The following is a 21,490-nucleotide window of genomic DNA, read 5'->3' as shown; positions in this document are numbered from 1 at the left end:
TGACGTCGTTCCGCATGGTGGGCCACCAGAAACGACGAGCCAGGAAGGAGAACGTGCGATGGACGCCCGGGTGGCAGGCGAACCGGCTGGTATGGCCCCAAAGCAGCACCCGGGACCGGACAGAGTCGGGGACGAAGAGACGATGAATCGGAACGTTGCTTGGAGCACGCTGGAAGCGTAGGGCACGTCTAACCACACCCTCGATGCCCAAGGTGATGGCTCCAACCACTCGGGCCTCCGGGAGGATGGGAGTCGGGTCCTCAGAGGGTGGAGCCCCCTTGGAGTGTAACCGGAACAGGGAGTCGGCCTTCGTGTTGCGGGAACCGGGGCGGAAGGTCAGCGAGAAGTCGAACCGACTGAGGAAGCTGGCCCATCTCGCCTGCCGACCGTTGAGGCGCCTGGAAGCACGGATGAACGTCAGGTTCTTGTAGTCCGTCCAGATGGTAAAAGGCTCCTCGGCCCCCTCTAGCCAATGACGCCACTCCTCCAACGCAGCCACGACCGCCAGCAGCTCCCGATTGCCGGTGTCGTAGTTCCTCTCGGCAGGGAGGAACCGACGCGAGTAGAAGGCGCAAGGATGTACCTTCTGGTCCGAAAGCGAACGTTGGGATAAGACAGCGCCCAGTCCAGTATCCGAGGCGTCCACCTCTACAATGAACTGTCTCTTGGGGTCAGGGTGGAGCAGGATAGGGGCGGAAGTGAACCTCTTCTTGAGGGAGCGGAACGCAGCACATGCCGCTGGGGACCAGTCGAACGGCAGAGCGGGAGAGGTCAGTCTGGTAAGTGGCTCCGCCACTTGACTGTAGTTCCGGATGAACCTTCGGTAGAAGTTGGCGAACCCGAGGAAACTCTGTAACTCCTTCCGAGTGGTGGGTTCAGGCCAATCCTCCACAGCTTGGATCTTGCGAGGATCCGCTCGGGTCAAGCCCTTCTCAACGATGAAGCCCAGGTAGTCGACGGAGTCGGAGTGGAAACGGCACTTCTCCGCCTTGACGAAGAGCCGATTGTGGAGGAGGCGCTCCAGCACACGGCGGACATGCTGGATGTGTTCCTCGAGGGTCCTGGAGAAGATGAGGATGTCGTCCAGGTACACCACCACGAACACCTCCAGCATGTCACGAAGGACGTCGTTCATGAGTGCCTGGAATACCGCCGGGGCGTTGGTGAGGCCGAACGGCATCACTAGGTACTCGTAGTGGCCCCTGGGGGTCTTGAAGGCGGTCTTCCATTCATCGCCCTCACGGATACGGACAAGATGGTAGGCACTCCGGAGGTCCAGCTTGGTGAAGACGGTAGCCTGGGTCAGTGGCTCGAAGGTGGAGTTCATGAGAGGTAGAGGGTACTTGTTCTTGATGGTGATCTCGTTGAGCTGGCGATAGTCGATGCAGGGTCGCAGGTCCCCATCCTTCTTCCCAACAAAGAAGAAACCGGCCGCCACCGGGGAGGAGGAAGGCCAAATGAGTCCTGCTTCCAATGACTCAGAGATGTACAGATCCATCGCCTTCTTCTCCGGAACGGTCAGACTGTAAAGGCGGCTGCCGGGAAGGGGAGCCCCTTGGCGGAGGTCGATGGCGCAGTCGTAGGGGCGGTGAGGTGGAAGGGCCTGAGCCCTGGATTTACTAAAAACCTCCAAGAGGTCGTGGTACTCGGGAGGTATGGAAGAGAGGTCCGGAGGCGACTCACCAGCGGACCTCCGGGGCGGGGGACAGGACGCCGCCTGCAGACACAGGGCGTGACAGGAGGAGCTCCAGCCCTTGATGGTACCGGAGGACCAGGCGATGTGGGGCTCGTGCAGCGCGAGCCAGGGCCTACCCAGGACCACCGGGACAAGGGGGGATCGGGTGATGAGGAACTGGATTCTCTCGACGTGGTTCCCAGCGATGGTCAGCACGACTGGGCCGGTGCGTTGAGAGATGTCGGCCAGGCGGTGTTGGTCCAACGCAAAGATCTCCAAGGGCCTCACAAGGTCCTCAAGTGGAATGTTGGCTCGGGTAGCAAACTCGAAGTCGAGGAAATTCTCGTCTGCCCCAGAGTCGATGAGGGCCTCCACCGTGGCTCGTTGGTCCCCCCAGGCCAGGGTGACGCTCATCAGATGGCCAGGTGGTGCGCGGCTCTGGGAATGGGAAAAACGGCTCACCAGGATTTCCCGGGGTCTCGGCGAGCCTGATCTTTTGGCCGGGTGGGGCAGTTCGCGATTCGGTGTCCCTCCCTTCCGCAGTAGAGGCAGAGACCGGACCTGAGCCTTGCCTCACGTTCAGCCTGGCTCAGATGAGAGCGTCCCAGCTGCATGGGTTCCTCCTCGCGAACCGAACGGGAGGATCCGCTACCACCAGTCGTGTTGAGGGCAGGGCGTCCAGGAGTGACGTCATGCGTCCGGGGAATCCGGGGTACCTCAGGAGGTAACAGTCGGGTCCTCTTGCGCCTTCTCTCCTGGAGGCGTCCGTCGATGCGGATGACGAGGCTAAACAGGTCCTCGAGGGAGTCGGGCACCTCCCGGGTAGCGAGCTGGTCCCTGACCGCGTCACTGAGCCCCCTCAGGAAGGTTAGGCGAAGTGCAGGGTCGTTCCATCCACTCTCCACCGCCGCCAGTCGAAACTCCAGGACGTAGTCAGTCACCCCGCCGCTCCCCTGTCGGAAGGTCCCCAACCGGGCTCCAGGGTCCAGACCACGGGCTGGATGGTGGAACACTCTGCGGAGCTCCGCCACGAAGTCTGGATAGGAGAAAACAAAATCTGCATCCATTGCCCAGGAGGAAGTGACCCACTGGGCAGCCCGGCCTGAAAGCAAGTTTGTCATATAGGCCACTTGGGACCCTCTAGAAGTAAATCGGCTTGGTTGATGACGGAAAACCAACTCACATTGCATGATGAATGTGGCACACTCCTCGGGATTGCCGTCGAACAGCCGTGGGACGGAGAGACGGGGTTCCCGAGGTGCGGGATCGGGGTACGTGGGAACTGCTGGGGCTGCGGGGAATGCTCCTGAAGGAAGTGAGGGGAGTAAAGCGTTAACGGTGTCGCTCAGCGAGTGAAGCTGAACGAGAATACCAGATTGTTGTCCTGCCAGAGCGGCCAGTGACCCTTGAATGGGCTGGACTTGTTCCCTGAGATCCTGCACCGCAGCCGCAGCCCTCTCTAGTTGGTGACTGTGATCCTTGGTCAACTCGATCTGATTAGCTAGTGCGGTTCTGACCCTCTCTGTGTCGGCTGGGGTCGTCATTTTGGTTGGATCGTAATGTTATGGTTTGACACCGACCCCAAACGCAACGACACAAGAGAGTAGGATTCAGAGTTGCCAAAAACAAGGGCTTGTTTATTTACACTAAATAAACAGCATAGACTTGGTAGAGTTCAAACAAAGACTGGAATACAAGCAAGGATGAATGTTGCTGCTCTGCAGCTTCTCCCGGGATGGTAGTCTGGGGAAGCAGACGATGACGTCAGAGCCGCTCTGCAGACTTCTCTCGGCAGAATCTCCGAGGTGGTTGCGGGACCGAGAGGGAGAGAGGGAGCGAGTTAGCTCAGAGTGCAGTTGGAACAGAGCAGGTGACAGGAGAGGTGACTTGTACCCAAAAACAGAGTTATCCAAGTGACTGAATCTTCGGTGTATATACACACTGTGAGTAACGTTCCAAGCACAATCCCACGTGATAGAAATCTTCGGTGCAAAATAAACACTGTGAGCGAAGTCCCAAAATACAAATCCAAGTGATAATATCTTCGGTGTGTAAACACACAGTGGGCGATGTTAGGCCAACATATTATCCCAATGAAACAATCCAAAAAGGGCTAAACGCTGGGTGAGTGACTGTCTGATAAAAAGCAGGAAATCTTCAGTGTTATATAAACACACGAAAAACGGAATAGGATCAAAGACAGTCATAAAAACTCACCCAGGCGCTGTGCGTAAAGAGCGTTGGAACAGAACGGAGCGAGCGCGTCGCCACGGGGAAAGGGTGTCCAAGAGGAATGCTTCTTGAATATCCTGGAGGCAAAGCACAGGGAAAACACAGCAGGCAAGGCAGGAACTTGAATGGGGAAACGGGGTATAAATAATCAGGGAATGCTTAATTGACAAGCAGTGACAGCTGAGGGATGTGATTGACAAGCGTGTGGTTGGGGGAGAACCAATCAACGACGTCTATGGGAAGAAGCGTGTGAATAGGGGAATGCAATGATAACAGAAAACTAAAGGAAAACAGAGCGAGTAGGCTTAAAGGAACAGAGCGAGTAAGTGAGCAATGGACAAAAACCTCACAGGTGATAGTAGTGTTAGTAGGCAAAACAGTTGGTAAGCATGCACTCATATGTGTAATGAAACACAGATAAGTGCATGCAATAGCAACTGAACATTTTGAAAGATTAAAGATAGAGCTGATGGCGGATCTATTTGAGGCAAGGGGGCGGCGCAGAGAAGGCTGCATCCTCCCGGTCATCATCACAGGACGTCCAACACTATTACACTATTAACAGAATTTCCAAAGTAACATTTTGGAGAGTGTGTGCAAGTGGCAGGCTGACAGCATTGGAGTGCTAATGTATGTAGATGCATGCATTTTAATTCAATCAAATCACCTTTTTCAGGTCATGAACTCTGTGAGTGCCCTGGCCAAGTCCATCTATGAGAGGATGTTCTTGTGGATGGTCATCCGTATCAACCAGCAGCTGGACACCAAGATGCCAAGATCGTCTTACATTGGTGTGCTGGACATTGCTGGTTTTGAGATCTTTGATGTAAGTATGCTATTATAGCAATCTATGGACTGCCTAATTTAATGGAAAGACATTTCCTCAAGTAATGTAGGAGATTGGGCTAATATATGTTTCCCCCCACTGACAGTACAACAGCATGGAGCAGCTTTGCATCAACTTCACCAATGAGAAACTGCAACAGTTCTTCAACCACACCATGTTTGTCCTGGAGCAAGAGGAGTACAAGAAGGAGGGTATTATCTGGGAGTTCATTGACTTCGGCATGGACTTGGCTGCCTGCATTGAGCTCATTGAGAAGGTACACCATAATGTTGTGACTTATTAAAATATTCCTTAGAATGCCACAAGGTGTGTCTAATGATCTGTATATCTTTTTTCCACTTTTATAAAGCCCATGGGCATCTTCTCCATCCTTGAAGAGGAGTGCATGTTCCCCAAGGCTTCTGACACTAGCTTCAAGAACAAGCTGTTTGACCAACATCTTGGCAAGAACAAAGCATTTGAGAAGCCTAAACCCGCCAAGGGCAAGGCTGAGGCCCACTTCTCCATGGTCCACTATGCTGGAACTGTGGATTACAACGTCACTGGATGGCTGGACAAGAACAAGGATCCACTGAACGATTCGGTGATGCAGCTTTACCAGAAGTCTTCCGTTAAACTGCTGCCTGTACTGTATCCTGCTGTAGTTGAAGGTACGTCATTATGAGAAATTTACTTTTAAGTGTGATTATTTACATTTTGACTTTGATCTAAGAGACAATTATCTCAATGTTTAACTATCCTCTGTGTCATACAACATGTATTTTCAATACTATCAATTAAATGACATTGTCCAACTAAAATGTCCAGCATAATTCGATTTAGATAATAATGTTGAATCTATAAACTGATGATGTATTATCAAATTAATAGAGACTGGTGGCGCAAAGAAGGGAGGCAAGAAGAAGGGTGGCTCCATGCAGACTGTGTCCTCTCAGTTCAGGGTAAGATGTAACAACAACACTGTGGGCGGGATCCACAGAATGGATTGCATGGTGGAAATTGCACCCTTAACAGCGTTGGGTTTGCGCGCGGTATCTGCTCCGACTTTGCGAGCTATCCACTAAGGACATTGCGCGGATGAGATACCAGCACAGACACGCCCATTATGTGTGGAGTTTGCTCCTGATTTGCTCCAGCGAAGTTGGCTAGCGGAGCAGTCTGCACTCCTGACACCGCTGTTGGCAGCTATCAAGAAGGGGGAAAATAAGCCTGAAATGAGGCATAGACATAACGTATTTTTCACCATTACTATTTAGTTAATTTTGTATTGTATTTTGTTTATTTCGTCATTGTATTTGTTTTTCAGCCACGAATAAAATATTTTGAGCAGACCTGTCCATATTGCAGAATATTTATACTGAATTTAGGCACTGTGCCAGTGAAGATATTTTATAATTAACGAATATTTTGAGTGAGAAAGTTGTATTTAATGTTTAGTTAGGATAATAGAACCTGCATTATCATATACTCCAGAATAAACATTTCATTGGCCTGCTCCCAGCGTCTACTCCTCACGTTATAAATGAAAAGTTTATTCTGGAGCATAAGTGTGGTACAATTGGAACGTGAGTGCAGTCAATAATGATAATAATAATAAACGTATTTATATAGCATTACGATGCCTGCGTCTGGCAACAATTACTGCTGCCATGATCACCTGTGACGCTGGCATGATGCCCTATAGCGTTTAGGGCTTTGCGCTTAGTTGCTACCATGTCTGTGAAGACGGTAGGTGCGTAGCGTTAACTGGATAGCTTTGTGGATAGGGAGCATTTTTGGACGAGGCTCATTTGCATAGAAAGGGGACATGTTCCGCCCATATTACCTCATTTAAATACGCGCCAATTGCACCAGACGCAATGCTGATGGAACGCAGTTACCACCTCATTTCACCCCTTGCGCGTCCTCTGTGGATACCAAACAGAGTTTCAGAGCTTTAAGCACCGGCTTTGCGTCGGAAAAAGCTGCGCAAACCCTTTGTGGATCCCACCCTGTGACTTTTTGGAATTAAATACAAATAATTGCTTTTCATTAATAATATTTGGTTTTGATATGTATCTACAGGAGAACTTGGGAAAGCTGATGACCAACTTGAGGGCCACCCATCCTCACTTTGTGCGTTGCCTGATTCCCAATGAGTCAAAGACTCCAGGTACACTAACAGTTAACATAATGTTTGTGTCTTAATATGATTTGCTTTAGTGATTTAGTGTAGTGTAGTGGTAATGAGTCATTACATTGTCGTAATAATCGTGAAAAATGTTTCTCTGTAGGTCTGATGCAGAACTTCCTGGTTATCCACCAGCTGAGGTGTAATGGTGTACTGGAGGGTATCAGAATCTGCAGAAAGGGATTCCCCAGCAGAATCCTCTATGCTGACTTCAAGCAGAGGTATCCATTAACTCTCAACAAATTTTGAAACTTACAACTACTACCTAAGTGCTGAACATGACCATGAACTCTTTCACAAAAGGTACAAAATACTGAATGCCAGTGTCATCCCTGATGGTCAGTTCATGGACAACAAGAAGGCCTCTGAGAAGCTGCTTGGTTCAATTGATGTGGAACACGAAGACTACAAGTTTGGACACACCAAGGTAAAGGAAATAATAAAAAAAAAAACTATTCTGACCTGATAACAGGATAATTGAAAATCAAAGTTGTTGTCTAGTACAGTAGGTGACATTACATTTCATTTTTTAAATTAACATTCCCAGCACTGCTAAGGTTCATCCTATTTGTGTGACAAGTAAAGTAACTTATGTACTGCATAATAATGCCAATAATGACATTCCTGGGATGTTACTCACTTTTCAAAGTCAGATTCTGTTGTGTCAGCAGAGAAACCAAGCTAACAAACGTTTGCTAACAAAAATGTAAAGGTATATGTAATTTTGAATGAAGCTTGAAGACATGAATGAACTTTAATGTTTTGCATGTAAAGCGAAGGCAACCACACTCCCATTGAGACATTATCCTGTGCAATAGAAACACCTATATTATTGGTTAACTAAAAGTAATTTGACTGTAATGGCATATTTGTCTCCTATTCAGGTGTTCTTCAAAGCTGGTCTGCTGGGTGTCCTTGAGGAGATGAGAGATGAAAGGCTGGCTAATCTGGTAACAATGACTCAGGCTCTATGCCGTGGTTACGTCATGAGGAAGGAGTTTGTGAAGATGATGGAGAGAAGGCATGTTGAAAACCGCCAATTCTAAATACATGATTATGTTAAAGGAACACTCCAACATATAGTGAAATACACTTATTTGGCATCTTCCCCAGAGTCAGGTGAAAAGATTGATATCAATTTAATCTCTGTGCCTCAGTTTTGGTGTTGGATGTTGTATTTCTTCAGTTTTGGAGCTACAGTAAGCTAGCTATTCCCTATTGCTTCCAGTCCATGTGCTAAGCTAGGCTAGCATGCACCTAGACCTCTCTGTGGCTACTGAACAAAATACATTAAACTGATATCAATCTTCTTGTCTGACACTGGGGAAGATGTTCCTTTAAGTACAGTCATAAAATGATTTTGTACTAAACATATATTATTTCTCTATAGGGAATCCATTTACAGTATCCAATACAACATTCGCTCATTCATGAATGTCAAACACTGGCCATGGATGAAGGTGTACTACAAGGTCAAGCCTCTTCTGAAGAGCGCTGAGACGGAGAAAGAGCTGGCTGAGATGAAGGAGAACTATGACAAGATGAAGTCAGACCTGGCCACTGCTCTGGCCAAGAAGAAGGAGCTGGAGGTGAAGATGGTGTCTCTTCTCCAAGAGAAGAATGATCTGTCGCTGCATGTGGCATCTGTAAGTAGACTTTAACTGTCTGGACACTTTCTGTCATTGCATGTTTTTCTGATAACATTTTTAATTACTCCTTTTCTCTATGTTTGTCAACTAGGAATCAGAGAATCTGTCAGATGCTGAGGAGAGATGTGAGGGACTTATCAAGAGTAAGATCCAGTTCGAGGCCAAACTCAAAGAGACAAGTGAGAGACTGGAGGATGAGGAGGAAATGAATGCTGAGCTGACTGCTAAGAAGAGGAAACTGGAGGATGAATGTTCTGAGCTCAAGAAGGACATTGATGACCTGGAGCTTACCTTGGCCAAAGTGGAGAAGGAGAAACATGCCACTGAGAACAAGGTTCATACGTATTCACTCGCTAATTTATCAACCAATAACAATGAGCACTCGTTTATGACATCATGATTTGTTTTTCTTATTCAGGTGAAGAACCTGACTGAGGAGATGACCTCTCAGGATGAGAACATTGCTAAGCTGACAAAGGAGAAAAAAGCCCTCCAAGAGGCACATCAGCAGACTCTTGATGACCTGCAGGCAGAGGAAGACAAAGTCAACACTCTGACCAAGGCCAAGACCAAGCTTGAGCAGCAAGTGGATGATGTGAGTTATGAGTGAGATTGAATGGTTAATGAAAAATTTACTTCAAATTGTTTAATTTTCTTTTTACTGAAATTCATAGCTTGAAGGTTCTCTTGAGCAAGAGAAGAAGCTCCGCATGGACCATGAACGAGGCAAGAGGAAGCTTGAGGGTGACCTGAAACTGGCTCAAGAATCCATCATGGATCTGGAGAATGACAAGCAGCAGTCCGATGAGAAAATCAAGAAGTAATGTAGATTGGGTTCCATCTGTACATTTTCGTTTATCCATAAGATAATGTGTCATGTGTTAAAATATGTGGTGGAACCACACTGAAATACCACTATGCTATCGTATGACTCTCACAGGAATGACTTTGAAACTGCCCAGCTGCTTAGCAAGATTGAAGATGAGCAGTCCATGGGTGCTCAGCTTCAGAAGAAGATCAAGGAGCTCCAAGTAATGTTTTATATTAACTTAACTTATATTCACTTTTGTACATTAAGCTTGGCTAAACACAATTCTTTCTCTGGCTCAGAGGTGGGGTATTTCTTGCTTGAAATGCCCTGGTAAAATGCCCAACTTCAACTTAGTACCAACAATGAGTAAAATCATTGTAATTAATGCCTTATTTTAAAATCAAGTTGCAATTTTAATCTGCAGAGTATTTGCTGGAATACTTGTACTGTTGTACAGGCATTAGTCAGACCCTCAGGCAGGATGGCCAATTCCTGATCCCAATGCAGGACACACAGCTTGCCGATTTAGCTGGACAGAAAACTAAAACTGAATACGTATGTAAGAATAATGTTTACATAATGTATTTGTTGGATTTGCTAAACTCCAAACATCAGACCAAAACAAAACATTTTAAACAAAGTGCAATACCAACCAGGGATCTTTTGTCTAGAGCTCGCTGTTTGATTTACTTTGATTACACATTCTACCTTTACCTCTCCTCAAACACACATTTGGTAGATCGAGACAAAGGTTTCAACACCATCGATAGGGCTGTGCACAATATAGGCTTTTTGAGGAATTAATATTTCTTACTGGACCATGCTGTGAGCATGTTTATAAAATGATTGGCATGTCAGAGAGAAATGCTTTTTGACTTGAATCTCACTCTTCACAAGCTCTATGCTGCATCGATTTCTCTGTTCCATTCACGCATTGATCATGAGAGAGAACAGCCTCTCTACAAAGGCATTTTTGACAGGGATGCTTAGGAAGGATGCTTGAAGTCCTTCAACAACATCCCTGACTTTATTGTCCTACAGTTGCTTCCATCGCCACAATTTCGCCATTGAGTGCATTTTCAGCTGTAGCGCAGAGGTCCGTGAAACAAAAAATGCTAAGCTGTAGTTACTCAAACTGCACACAAGGCTACTTGGTGATTGGTTGGTGATTAATAACTACACAAAAACAATCATAATTGATATATCAAATGTTCTTTAAAGGGGAACTATCTTACTATTTCTTTCACTATTTGGGAAATTCTACACAATTCCTGAGTATGGAACACATCTGTACGTTTTTTTTCAAAAAAAATCATTGTTTTGTATTTCTAATCAAGTACTCTAAAGCAAAATTTTTCCATTTCAAGATTCCAAGCTGTTTTTGGCTGGGCTCCGCCCATACTCACAAAGAGCTTTGAGTGACAGTCACCAACCAACGTTACATCCAGCCTGTTTGAAAATACTAGAATCCAATCCATAGTCTGGTGAAAACGCACCTTATGTTATGGATGGATCATCACCGTTTGTCCTCTTCCTCTTCATAATAATATTCAATAGTTTGCTCTAGGCAATCGCCATTCTAGGCGATCGCCCAGCTGTAGTCTGGACTCTGGGGAGCTCTCAACTCGGCGACAAATAATGCCTCGGCTGGTGTTGTGCCGAATTCGGACTCCCTGCCAGAATCCGACTCCCCCTCGCGTGAACGCGCATACACTATCAGATTTCTGTCATAAAACGATAAAGCGGACAGAAATGCGGGAACGTTTTGATTATATTTAAAAAGCTTTGACATAGTAAAATGAGAGTTTCGAAGCTGTAAGCTGAATACAAGTCATAGGAACACGCACAATATAGTGTTCTTCCCCCTTCCTACTGTATAAGAAAGAGGAAAATCGCAAAACGCAGAAATGCTACAGTAAAATAGTAACGTTAATACACTATTGACACATGTGCAGACAGTTGACAGTTGCTGAGTAATGATTTGACAACTTCTGTCCATAATAAATATAACCCCGACAGTGAATCAATGACTAATTACTAGGGGTGGGAATCGCCAGAGACCTCACGATACGATACTATCGCGATACTTGCATCACGATACGACAGTATCGCGATACTAAATATATCGCGATACGCTGAGTAGCCTATTGCGATTAAAAAAAAAAATGTTAGATTTTTTTTATCAAATTTAATTTATTACCTTTTTTCAACTGCAAAGTAAAACTTTGTCAACATGTTTTATCTAATAAAATAAAGTTCAGTCTGTTCATCTCACTTCAATAATTTTTATTGCAGAACATGGTATTTTCTCAAGCAGACAGATGTAAACACTGTAATCTGGGTTGCATGTACCTGACAAACTGAACTGTTTGTATTACAGTCATATTCCAACTTAACTGAATGCACATGTGTGTGTGTGTGTGGACTACTGTAATATTACAGGTATTGAAATGAACAATGCAACTTCCTTATACAATTTTTTTTTTATGAATAATTAAATATCGATACAGTATCACCACGCAAAGTATCGCGATACTACTACGTATCGATTTTTTGCCCCACCCCTACTAATTACGACATTTGTACTTACTGATTCGATATTTTCTTTCGGGTCCCGAATACTCGGTACAGCTCCCTTCTTTAGTAACATCCTGGAAATCATCCCAGCATTATAAAGTCCTTGATTCTCAATGTCCTCCTTGCAAAAATGTGTGGTACACACCCGACTCCGAGCAGTTGGGACAACATTCGGCAGGTCTCAAAACAAACTTGGCCCATTGCTGGCGGATCACGACATCATCAGGAAATTAATGCAAGGACGTATTCGCTGCTTGGCAGTCAGGAACAGCACAACATATCTTGCCCGTTTTGCTCATAAAGTTTTCAAATGCTAACCCAATGCTAACTAACTGTTAAACTTCAATTCCACGCATTTGCTTGCGTACTGCAATACATAATGGTTGAGTGTGCGTGGTGGCAAACATAGAGGGGTCGTTACTATCAGATGATAATTCTTACACGTCAGAGGTACGCATACGTTTCAGAATGGCAGGACATTGGACCTCATTCACCAACATTTTCACAACGTTTCCTCTTACGACAACCTCGTTGGAAGTTCGTAAGAGAAAACCTACAACAGTTACCCCCGGAGTGTAGAGGTTCTCTTAAGTTGCAAAAATGATCGCAGCTGTGATGCCGTGAATGAAGTACGTCACACAAACTGGGAGCGCATTCTCGTACACCTGCATTTGCATACAGACAAGCCCCGCCAGCTCCTTATAAGGCCAAACGGAAGCGAGAGGGTCAGCATTGCATCTGTGATGTGCTGACCCCAGTATTCAACAGGTAGCGCGGAAGCGATTTGCAACGGATCAAAATTAGATTAGATTCAAATGTATTGTCATCATATAGCACACTATAGCTATAGTGGAATATACTGTATTAATATTCCATATTTATACCGTCTTGTTGCACGCTCCTGGCAACCTGCCACAGCGCGTGCGCACACATGCATACTGTATAGCCTACATGCGTAATGAATGAACAGTAGGGTTATATTATTCTAATTACTTGTTATATTAGGAGATTGCAGATACTGTATGCGCAGCTCTATAGTAGTAAAGGCTCTCACAGAGTCTGAGATGTACATGTCCACAGTCGTTTGAGGTTTACGTACCACCGCGTACCAATTTCCTACATTTCTCATGCCAGTTTACTACATTTAATGCAGGTCGATGTCAACCAACACTCCAAGCATCCTTTTGTGTGACACCAGTGCGCGACGCAGACGTTTGAGGACTTCTGCGGAAGCTCAGTGGTAATTCTTCACACCTGGTCAATGTTAGCATGGTGTTATTCACTGTCAAAGATTATTTTTCATTTGTTTTATAATTATTCGCCTTTGGTTCCTTACAATTTACTCAAGCCTAGTAACAGACACAATATTTCTGATACTGGGAATACATTCCCTGAGATCCATAGATGTCCCTAGATACCAAGAACATGCAAATAGCCCTTGTAGAAGTGGAGCACTCTTTAATTTACTTAGGTATGTATTTTTTTATAGATTATAAGTAAACTTCTAGATTTGCTACACTACTGGCAAGTATTTCAATGTCCAAAAATCCAAACTATCCCTTTAAGCATTACTCACATTGTTATTTTAAAGGCCCGTATTGAAGAGCTGGAGGAGGAGATTGAGGCTGAGCGTGCTGCTCGTGCCAAGGTTGAGAAGCAGAGAGCTGACCTCTCCAGGGAACTTGAAGAGATCTCTGAGAGGCTTGAGGAGGCTGGTGGAGCCACTTCTGCTCAGATTGAGATGAACAAGAAGCGTGAGGCTGAGTTCCAGAAGATGCGTCGTGACCTTGAGGAGTCCACCCTACAGCATGAAGCTACCGCTGCTGCTCTCCGCAAGAAGCAGGCTGACAGTGTTGCAGAGCTGGGAGAGCAGATTGACAACCTCCAGCGTGTCAAGCAGAAGCTGGAGAAGGAGAAGAGTGAATACAAGATGGAGATTGATGACCTCTCCAGCAACATGGAAGCTGTTGCTAAGGCCAAGGTATACTAATTCATTAAGTAAAACAAAATATGTATAACATTTTAGTGTATGAAAAATGACTCAACCTATCCAATATTGATTAACAGGGAAATCTTGAAAAGATGTGCCGCACCCTTGAGGACCAACTTAGTGAACTGAAGGCCAAACATGATGAGAATGTGCGCCAGATAAATGATATCAGCGGTCAGAGAGCAAGACTCCAGACTGAGAATGGCAAGTCTTCTATTCCAAATGTAGTTTTGTGCTCATATAAATTGTCAATGTGTTCTAGGGGTCCAAACTGCTGGAACCCTATTGTATTTGTTCTGATTCGTCTTGCATCTTCCTTTTTCTACATTACACGTATCTGGAGCTCAGAGACTGTAGATCTCATAGTGTGTCTAAATGTTTCCTATGCACAAGCTAAAAATATAATGCTTTTCAGCCAGCTATAATGAACAACCTTTATATTTTGGCCAATAACTCCTGAACTGTGTGGCACGGAGTCAATGAACGTATTGTATTTGTTCCATAGATGTGGTTCAAGACCAATCCATTACACTTAGTTTTTTTTCTACCATGATCATTTGACACCATGCAACTTTCTCCGAGAACGTTTATCCATCCATTATCAATATCTTTAAACATCTTACCGTTTGGCTGTGACACACAAACAAATGTTGCAATGTAGATGCACCAAAAGGAAGTGAAACATGCTTCCAGCAACTGAAATACACACACAGTAAATTTCGCAGAGTACATTTTACTCAAACTGAGTACATTTGACTCAAACTGAGTACATTTTACTCAGTAAAATGTACTCAGTTTGAGTAAAATTTACTCTGCGAAATTTACTGTGCACGTTTAGGAGTGTTCCCTAAGGGTTTCAGATAACATTTTGGACATGCTCCACGGCACCATCATCAGGCAAATCTTGCACGAAGACAATTTTATTTTACTTTAACAGAACGTAGACCAAATGCGTCCACATTTTTATAGGATTCTAGCACATTTTCATAACAATAGCGAATATTATCGTTTTCATTGAGGTTTCTTACAAATTAACGATGCTTTATGTTGTCCTTTATATGCCGATTATCATTAAAATCTTAAATTGTACCATATGTCCCTCTTTAGACAACATATGTAACGCTACCAGCGCACTTTTGTTAAGATAATTAGTTGACCATTCGCGGTCGCTATACCGAGGTCGCAGTAATAGTTTACCGCTGTTCAGATCACGGCGAAGAATAGACACATCCCAGTGACCTGTGACCTGTGCTAAGGATCTTGGGAAATGTATTCATGTAGTTTTCAACATTTTCACATTTGAATTTTAAACCAATGCTGCCATCTACTGACAACAGAAAGTGTTGTCTATCGTCACTTCCGTATACAGCGTCGCCCGAAACCCATTCTAGAGATTCCCACTTTTTACTGGGAATGGGGCGTGGCCGTATTTGGTCCCAGACAATAAGAGTGGCTGCGATTGGTCACCGTGACGTTACAGCTTATTTCAACTGCAGACATTACAGCTATTCGACAGTTGATGGAGAAGAGCCCGATAATGAGATGAGGCTTTATTCCCAAATGCTTTAATTTAATTAATGTACATATTTATGAGGGACAGGCCACATTTTATCATGCTCCATAGCACCACTGTCACGACATATTGGCCATTTTTACAGGACTTGCATTGCAATACTCTACATCTACAACATACAGTGTATACTGTATATTTATATTTACATTTAAATTAAAAAGGTAAAACATTTAAATGAATAGCTCAGGCTTTTATTTGCTTCAATCATTGAACATGATTGGCTTATATTTGGGATATTTGTATATGATCTAATTGTTTATTTAAACCAGTATAAATATTACCTATATACAAATGTGGCATATACCTATAATCAAATTACATATCAATCATGAATCATTAATTTGATCTCACTCAGAGAGACAGCATTCTCATTGTAGCTCCAACCTTACACACAGCACGAGAAAGAGAGAGAGAGAGTGATGATTCTAGAGAAATGGACCGATGTTGTTCTCCGAAGGGTTTGTTGAGTTTACAAGTGTTGTGAGTAAAATTACAGTTGTCATGCAGGTGCGCTATATTTTTGTAGTTGCATTGTGTTGTGATGATGAAGAGCAGTGTTAAATCATGGATGTATGTGTATGTTGTGAAGATGCATGGTAGATGGATTAGGTTTGTATTGTGCGCATGTTGAGAGGGATAGAGAGAGCATACTGGAGAGGAAGAGAGAGAATGGAACTGCTTATGTGTTTCCCTCTACGTTTAATTGGGACTCTGCTTTTAAATTAAGTTTTACGGTATATACTTTATATATATATACAAACACACACACAGTACCCCAAATACATGTCAATTTAAACCAATCCCAAAACTAGGTGAGTTTGGTCGTCAGATAGAGGAGAAAGAATCCCTTGTCTCCCAGCTGACCAGAGGAAAGCAGGCCTTCACTCAGCAGATTGATGAGCTAAAGAGGCAGACTGAGGAGGAGGTTAAGGTGAGGAATATCTTTAAAAAGTAAATGTTTGCCTAATTTAAAATTATTGTTGTCCCTTTTTCAATTGTTCAGATATATTTTTTTTGTTTAGGCCAAGAATGCCCTTGCCCACGGTGTGCAATCAGCTCGCCATGACTGTGACCTTCTGAGGGAGCAGTTTGAGGAGGAGCAGGAGGCCAAGGCTGAGCTGCAGCGTGGAATGTCCAAGGCCAACAGTGAGGTGGCCCAGTGGAGGGCCAAGTATGAAACTGATGCTATCCAGCGCACTGAAGAGCTTGAGGAGGCAAAGTAAGTCAATACTGTTATTTTCTGCTGTCCATCTCTACAACATAATTTTTTATTTTTAACATTACATTTGACAACTATTCACCAGGAAAAAACTGGCCCAGCGCCTTCAGGAGGCTGAGGAGCAGATTTCGTCTGTGAACTGCAAGTGTGCCTCTCTGGAGAAGACCAAACAGAGACTCCAGGGTGAGGTGGAGGACCTCATGATTGATGTGGAGAGGGCCAATGGTTTGGCTGCCAACCTTGATAAGAAGCAGAGGAACTTTGACAAGGTGCATTGACATTAATTACCTTAACTAAGGACATTCATTAAGGATTTTAGCTTCCAGAGACTGGGGTACATCACACCTTTTATTACAATTACTATGCAGGTCCTGGCCGACTGGAAGCAGAAGTTTGAGGAGAGCCAGGCAGACCTGGAGGGAACTCAGAAAGAGGCTCGTTCTCTCAACACTGAGCTGTTCAAGATGAAGAACTCCTATGAGGAGGCTCTGGATCAGCTGGAGACCCTGAAACGCGAGAACAAGAACCTGCAGCGTGAGTGACTTTTTATTCTTCTTTGAAATTTGAACTTTCACTTGCTATTAGAGCTACTATGATGCATTTCTCATCATTGTTTTGTGGTATCTACAGAGGAGATCTCAGACCTGACTGAACAGATTGGTGAGACTGGAAAGAGCATCCATGAGCTGGAGAAGGCCAAGAAAACAGTGGAGACTGAGAAGTCAGAGATCCAGACAGCCCTTGAGGAAGCTGAGGTAAAGGTTATCCTAGAAAGCTAAACATTATGATTCCAAAGTGATTTTGTTTGTGAACTGATTTTTTTTACAGATTATCAAAGAATGGACATCACATTCAAAAGTCAACCAGGGTTATATTCTGTACTTATTTCTAGGGAACTCTGGAACACGAGGAGTCCAAGATTCTTCGTGTGCAGCTGGAGCTCAACCAGATTAAGGGTGATGTTGACAGGAAGCTGGCAGAGAAAGATGATGAGATGGAGCAGATAAAGAGGAACAGCCAGAGGGTGATGGATTCCCTGCAGAATACTCTGGACTCTGAGGTCAGGAGCAGGAACGATGCCATGAGAATCAAGAAGAAGATGGAGGGAGACCTGAATGAGATGGAGATCCAGCTGAGTCATGCCAACCGCCAGGCTGCTGAGGCCCAGAAGCAGCTGAGGAATGTGCAGGGTCAGCTCAAGGTACTGAATTTCTCAAAATTCTTGTCTTGTATTTAGAGATCTGTGATATACTGTACTGTATATGAACATTTGCCTTTCATATTTAGCAACACAGAATAATTATACTGTATACAACATGAAGAGGATAATTCTCTTGCAAAGCACAATAATGTGGCTGAACAATAATTTTCTCCTCAGCACAGCTGTGCATGTGTCTTCCAGTGCCTTGTAAATTTAATTACCAGTCCAGTTTACAGAACTCCAACTCACTAATTAACAAGGTATCAACTGTTCATTCCAGGAGATAACTGACAGTAATGTCTGGCAGATCATGTTGCTAATAGTCTCTGGTCCATTTATGACACCTGTTGTATTGGTGTTTGTATAGAAATGAAGACACACACACACACACACACACACACACACACACACACACACACACACACACACACACACACACACACACACACACACACACACACACACACACACACACACACTCACACAAACACACACACGCACGCACACACACACACACACACACACACACACACACACACACACACACACACACACAAACACACACACGTACACTTTCCTCTCCTTTCTTATTTAAGGCTGCACTCTGGGCCCCCTCCACACACTCACACACCTATTTCAATGTACGGTTGTTTATTTATTGTTAAGTACTGCTGTGTACTGTGTCTTGTTGTGAAGGTTGTGACATGGCTTTGCTGCCAGTGGAGGAACAATCACTTGTATTGCTGCCACTTGGTCACTTTGAGATTGTATCTTACCTTCATGTATACTTATTGTGTATTGTTGTATATTGCTGTGTATAGTGTGTTTTTTCTCATGTGCTAGTGCCAAAGACAAATTTCCATTTTGTCCAAATCTAGTCATCTCAATTTTAATCTGAATCTGAAAGCAATTCCTTTAGGATATGGGCACTGCCATCTCTAGTGTTGTATAGTCACATTCTGATCTTTTAGAGATCTAGGTATGTCATTTATATGTCACCATATTTTAGGATGCCCAACTGCACCTTGATGATGCTCTCAGAGCACAGGAAGACCTGAAGGAGCAGGCTGGCATGGTTGATCGTAGGAATGGACTCATGATGGCTGAGATTGAGGAGTTGAGAGCTGGTCTGGAGCAGACAGAGAGAGGCCGCAAAGTGGCTGAGCAGGAACTGGTGGATGCCAGTGAGCGGGTTGGACTGCTGCACTCTCAGGTAAACAAACACAAATCAAGATTTTTTTATTAATGTGTTTATTTGGGTTACGTGTGCATCACCATAGTCATTGCTATCTGTATTTTCTTTTCTTTTAGAACACCAGCCTTATTAACACCAAGAAGAAGCTTGAGTCTGACCTGGTCCAAGTCCAGGGTGAAGTGGATGACAGTGTTCAGGAAGCCAGGAATGCAGAGGAGAAGGCCAAGAAGGCCATCACTGATGTGGGTTTACATTTCATATGATATTACATTCTTCATATGACATTCTTGACAACAGTGTGAAATTGTAGTGAATACAAAAATATGTATGTTCTAGGCTGCCATGATGGCTGAGGAGCTGAAGAAGGAGCAGGACACCAGCTCTCACCTGGAGAGGATGAAGAAGAACCTGGAGGTAGCAGTCAAGGACCTGCAGCACCGCCTGGATGAGGCTGAGAACCTGGCCATGAAGGGAGGCAAGAAGCAGCTCCAGAAACTGGAGTCCAGGGTAAGATTAAATAATAGCAACATTTTATTTTCATGTATCCTTTATTTAACCAGGGTAGATATGTTGAGACCAACATAAAACAATCACAAATAAAAGCAAGATAGTAAAAGTACACAAGTACTAAAAAGAAGAGAACATGTCTTACAAATGTAAATGAAAAATGACATTTAAAACATGAGCACTGGATGAGTAAGCGCCGGGCGGATGTCCAACATGATCAATTCCTATTAGATAATTTTGCTTAAAATCTTTTTATTAATAGCCTCCATGCAGGGACCGAAACTAAAGCCCGCCGCCCGCCAGGGGTGGTCAGTTTTTACCTTTGGCGCTTGACACTTAGAGGGCTGCCCGCCGTGTGGCGTGTAATCAATCAAGTTCATAACGATACTCTTATTTTGAAAATCTGTGCGGGTCTCATTTCCGCCCCAAGCGCATCTCCAGTCATAATATCGATGGCTCCGGCAGTTAGCAACAATTAGGTTCGTATGATACTCTTATTTTGAAAAAAAACGTGGCAACGAGTCATATCCGCCCAGCCCTGCAGCGGGATACTATTGGCTAAGGGCTTCTGCTCGCAGTGCTCATGTCAACACAGGCAGTCTGCTCTAGAAGAGCGGACCTCCATGAGCTATCGTTACTGTTTAAACAATGACCCAGTCAACTATTCACTTTTAGTTTAATACATGACGAGGCATTGTCTAACGGTATCTAGCTGGCTAGCTACTGATAGCTGCTGATATCAACAAATGCTCCAGCAATAGTCGACTCGAGTGCATAATACCTCCGTTCCCTCGTTAGCTCGCGTGACAAAATGGCATCCAATGTAATAAAAAAAAGTCAACCAACGAACGCGATTCTTGTACCGGATCTCCTCTCTGGTAAACAAGAATACCCTGAAGACTCTAGCAGGAGCACTCATTCAAGGGTACTACGACTATGCTTGCACCTCATGGTACCAAAGCACCTCAAAGGCACTAAAAAACAAATTACAAACATCTCAAAACAAGCTAGTCAGACTACTGCTTGACCTGACTCTTAGAACCCACCTCACCCCTGCCCACTTTGACAACCTAGGATGGCTTAGAGTAGACGACAGAGTACAGCAACTTGCAATGGGCCTGGTCTACAAGATACACTACGCGACCAAGGTACCCATGTACATGTCAAAATACTTCCCAATACCACGATCATAACACCAGAGGGAGCTCCACAAATCATGTAAAACCCAGATTCGGCTCAAACAAGGGACTAAACACGTTTCGCAATTATGCCACATCAATGTGGAACGCCCTACCTAAAGCTGTAAAGGAATGTGAATCACTACCCACTTTCAAAAACACTCTCAAAAAACACCTACGTGAGACTGCAATTCGAAACTGGCCCCTACAAATGTCCTAACCTAGTTGTACAGTAAATGACCAAGTAAGGCTTTGTCAGTATTCCAATGTACAGTGTAAAATGTGTGTGTGTCCCCTACCCAACCCCCCCCCCCCCCCCACCTCCAATGTACATCACAGCCCTCACCCACCCACCCCACCCACCCAACCTCCTCCAATGTACAGTTTCTACGCCAAATGTAAATACACTCTTTTTCTGGACACTTTTGTATCACAAACAGTACTGTATTTGCAAATCTGATATGTCATAAATGTATAGATGTAGTAGTACTGTCTATCTGTATGTCATGTATGTCATATATGTTATGATGAATTGAAAATGGGGGACCCTGATATAAACAAGACGAAAGTCTTTCTCTGGTCTGCATCCCCTTAACAATTGTATGTATTGAGCTGTACTGTACTGTACCCATTCTGCAATCTGTTAATAAACTTGTCAATCAATTC

At 44.4% G+C, this 21,490-nt stretch overlaps 1 protein-coding gene across 1 annotated transcript in view; it reads left to right on the top strand.

Moving 5' to 3' along the window:
- Window positions 1-21,490, top strand: part of LOC311237284 (myosin heavy chain, fast skeletal muscle-like) — a gene marked incomplete at both ends in the record, with an annotated part of 46,945 nt that overhangs the window by 23,630 nt on the left and 1,825 nt on the right. The window contains 24 exons of the mRNA XM_084325088.1: window positions 4,584-4,733; window positions 4,840-5,010; window positions 5,104-5,404; window positions 5,625-5,695; window positions 6,819-6,906; window positions 7,028-7,145; window positions 7,228-7,351; window positions 7,809-7,945; window positions 8,315-8,570; window positions 8,665-8,907; window positions 8,992-9,168; window positions 9,248-9,393; window positions 9,514-9,604; window positions 13,553-13,942; window positions 14,029-14,155; window positions 16,337-16,455; window positions 16,547-16,743; window positions 16,829-17,012; window positions 17,112-17,277; window positions 17,374-17,498; window positions 17,636-17,944; window positions 18,954-19,157; window positions 19,256-19,381; window positions 19,476-19,646. Coding sequence (XP_084181214.1) covers window positions 4,584-4,733; window positions 4,840-5,010; window positions 5,104-5,404; window positions 5,625-5,695; window positions 6,819-6,906; window positions 7,028-7,145; window positions 7,228-7,351; window positions 7,809-7,945; window positions 8,315-8,570; window positions 8,665-8,907; window positions 8,992-9,168; window positions 9,248-9,393; window positions 9,514-9,604; window positions 13,553-13,942; window positions 14,029-14,155; window positions 16,337-16,455; window positions 16,547-16,743; window positions 16,829-17,012; window positions 17,112-17,277; window positions 17,374-17,498; window positions 17,636-17,944; window positions 18,954-19,157; window positions 19,256-19,381; window positions 19,476-19,646 — 4,191 coding nt within the window. The remainder of the gene's footprint in view (window positions 1-4,583; window positions 4,734-4,839; window positions 5,011-5,103; window positions 5,405-5,624; window positions 5,696-6,818; window positions 6,907-7,027; window positions 7,146-7,227; window positions 7,352-7,808; window positions 7,946-8,314; window positions 8,571-8,664; window positions 8,908-8,991; window positions 9,169-9,247; window positions 9,394-9,513; window positions 9,605-13,552; window positions 13,943-14,028; window positions 14,156-16,336; window positions 16,456-16,546; window positions 16,744-16,828; window positions 17,013-17,111; window positions 17,278-17,373; window positions 17,499-17,635; window positions 17,945-18,953; window positions 19,158-19,255; window positions 19,382-19,475; window positions 19,647-21,490) is intronic.

This window comes from Notolepis coatsorum (genome assembly GCF_963971535.1).
Source record: "Notolepis coatsorum genome assembly, chromosome: 11".
Classification (NCBI taxonomy): Eukaryota; Metazoa; Chordata; class Actinopteri; order Aulopiformes; family Paralepididae; genus Notolepis; species Notolepis coatsorum.
This window is presented reverse-complemented; position numbering and strand designations above follow the sequence as displayed.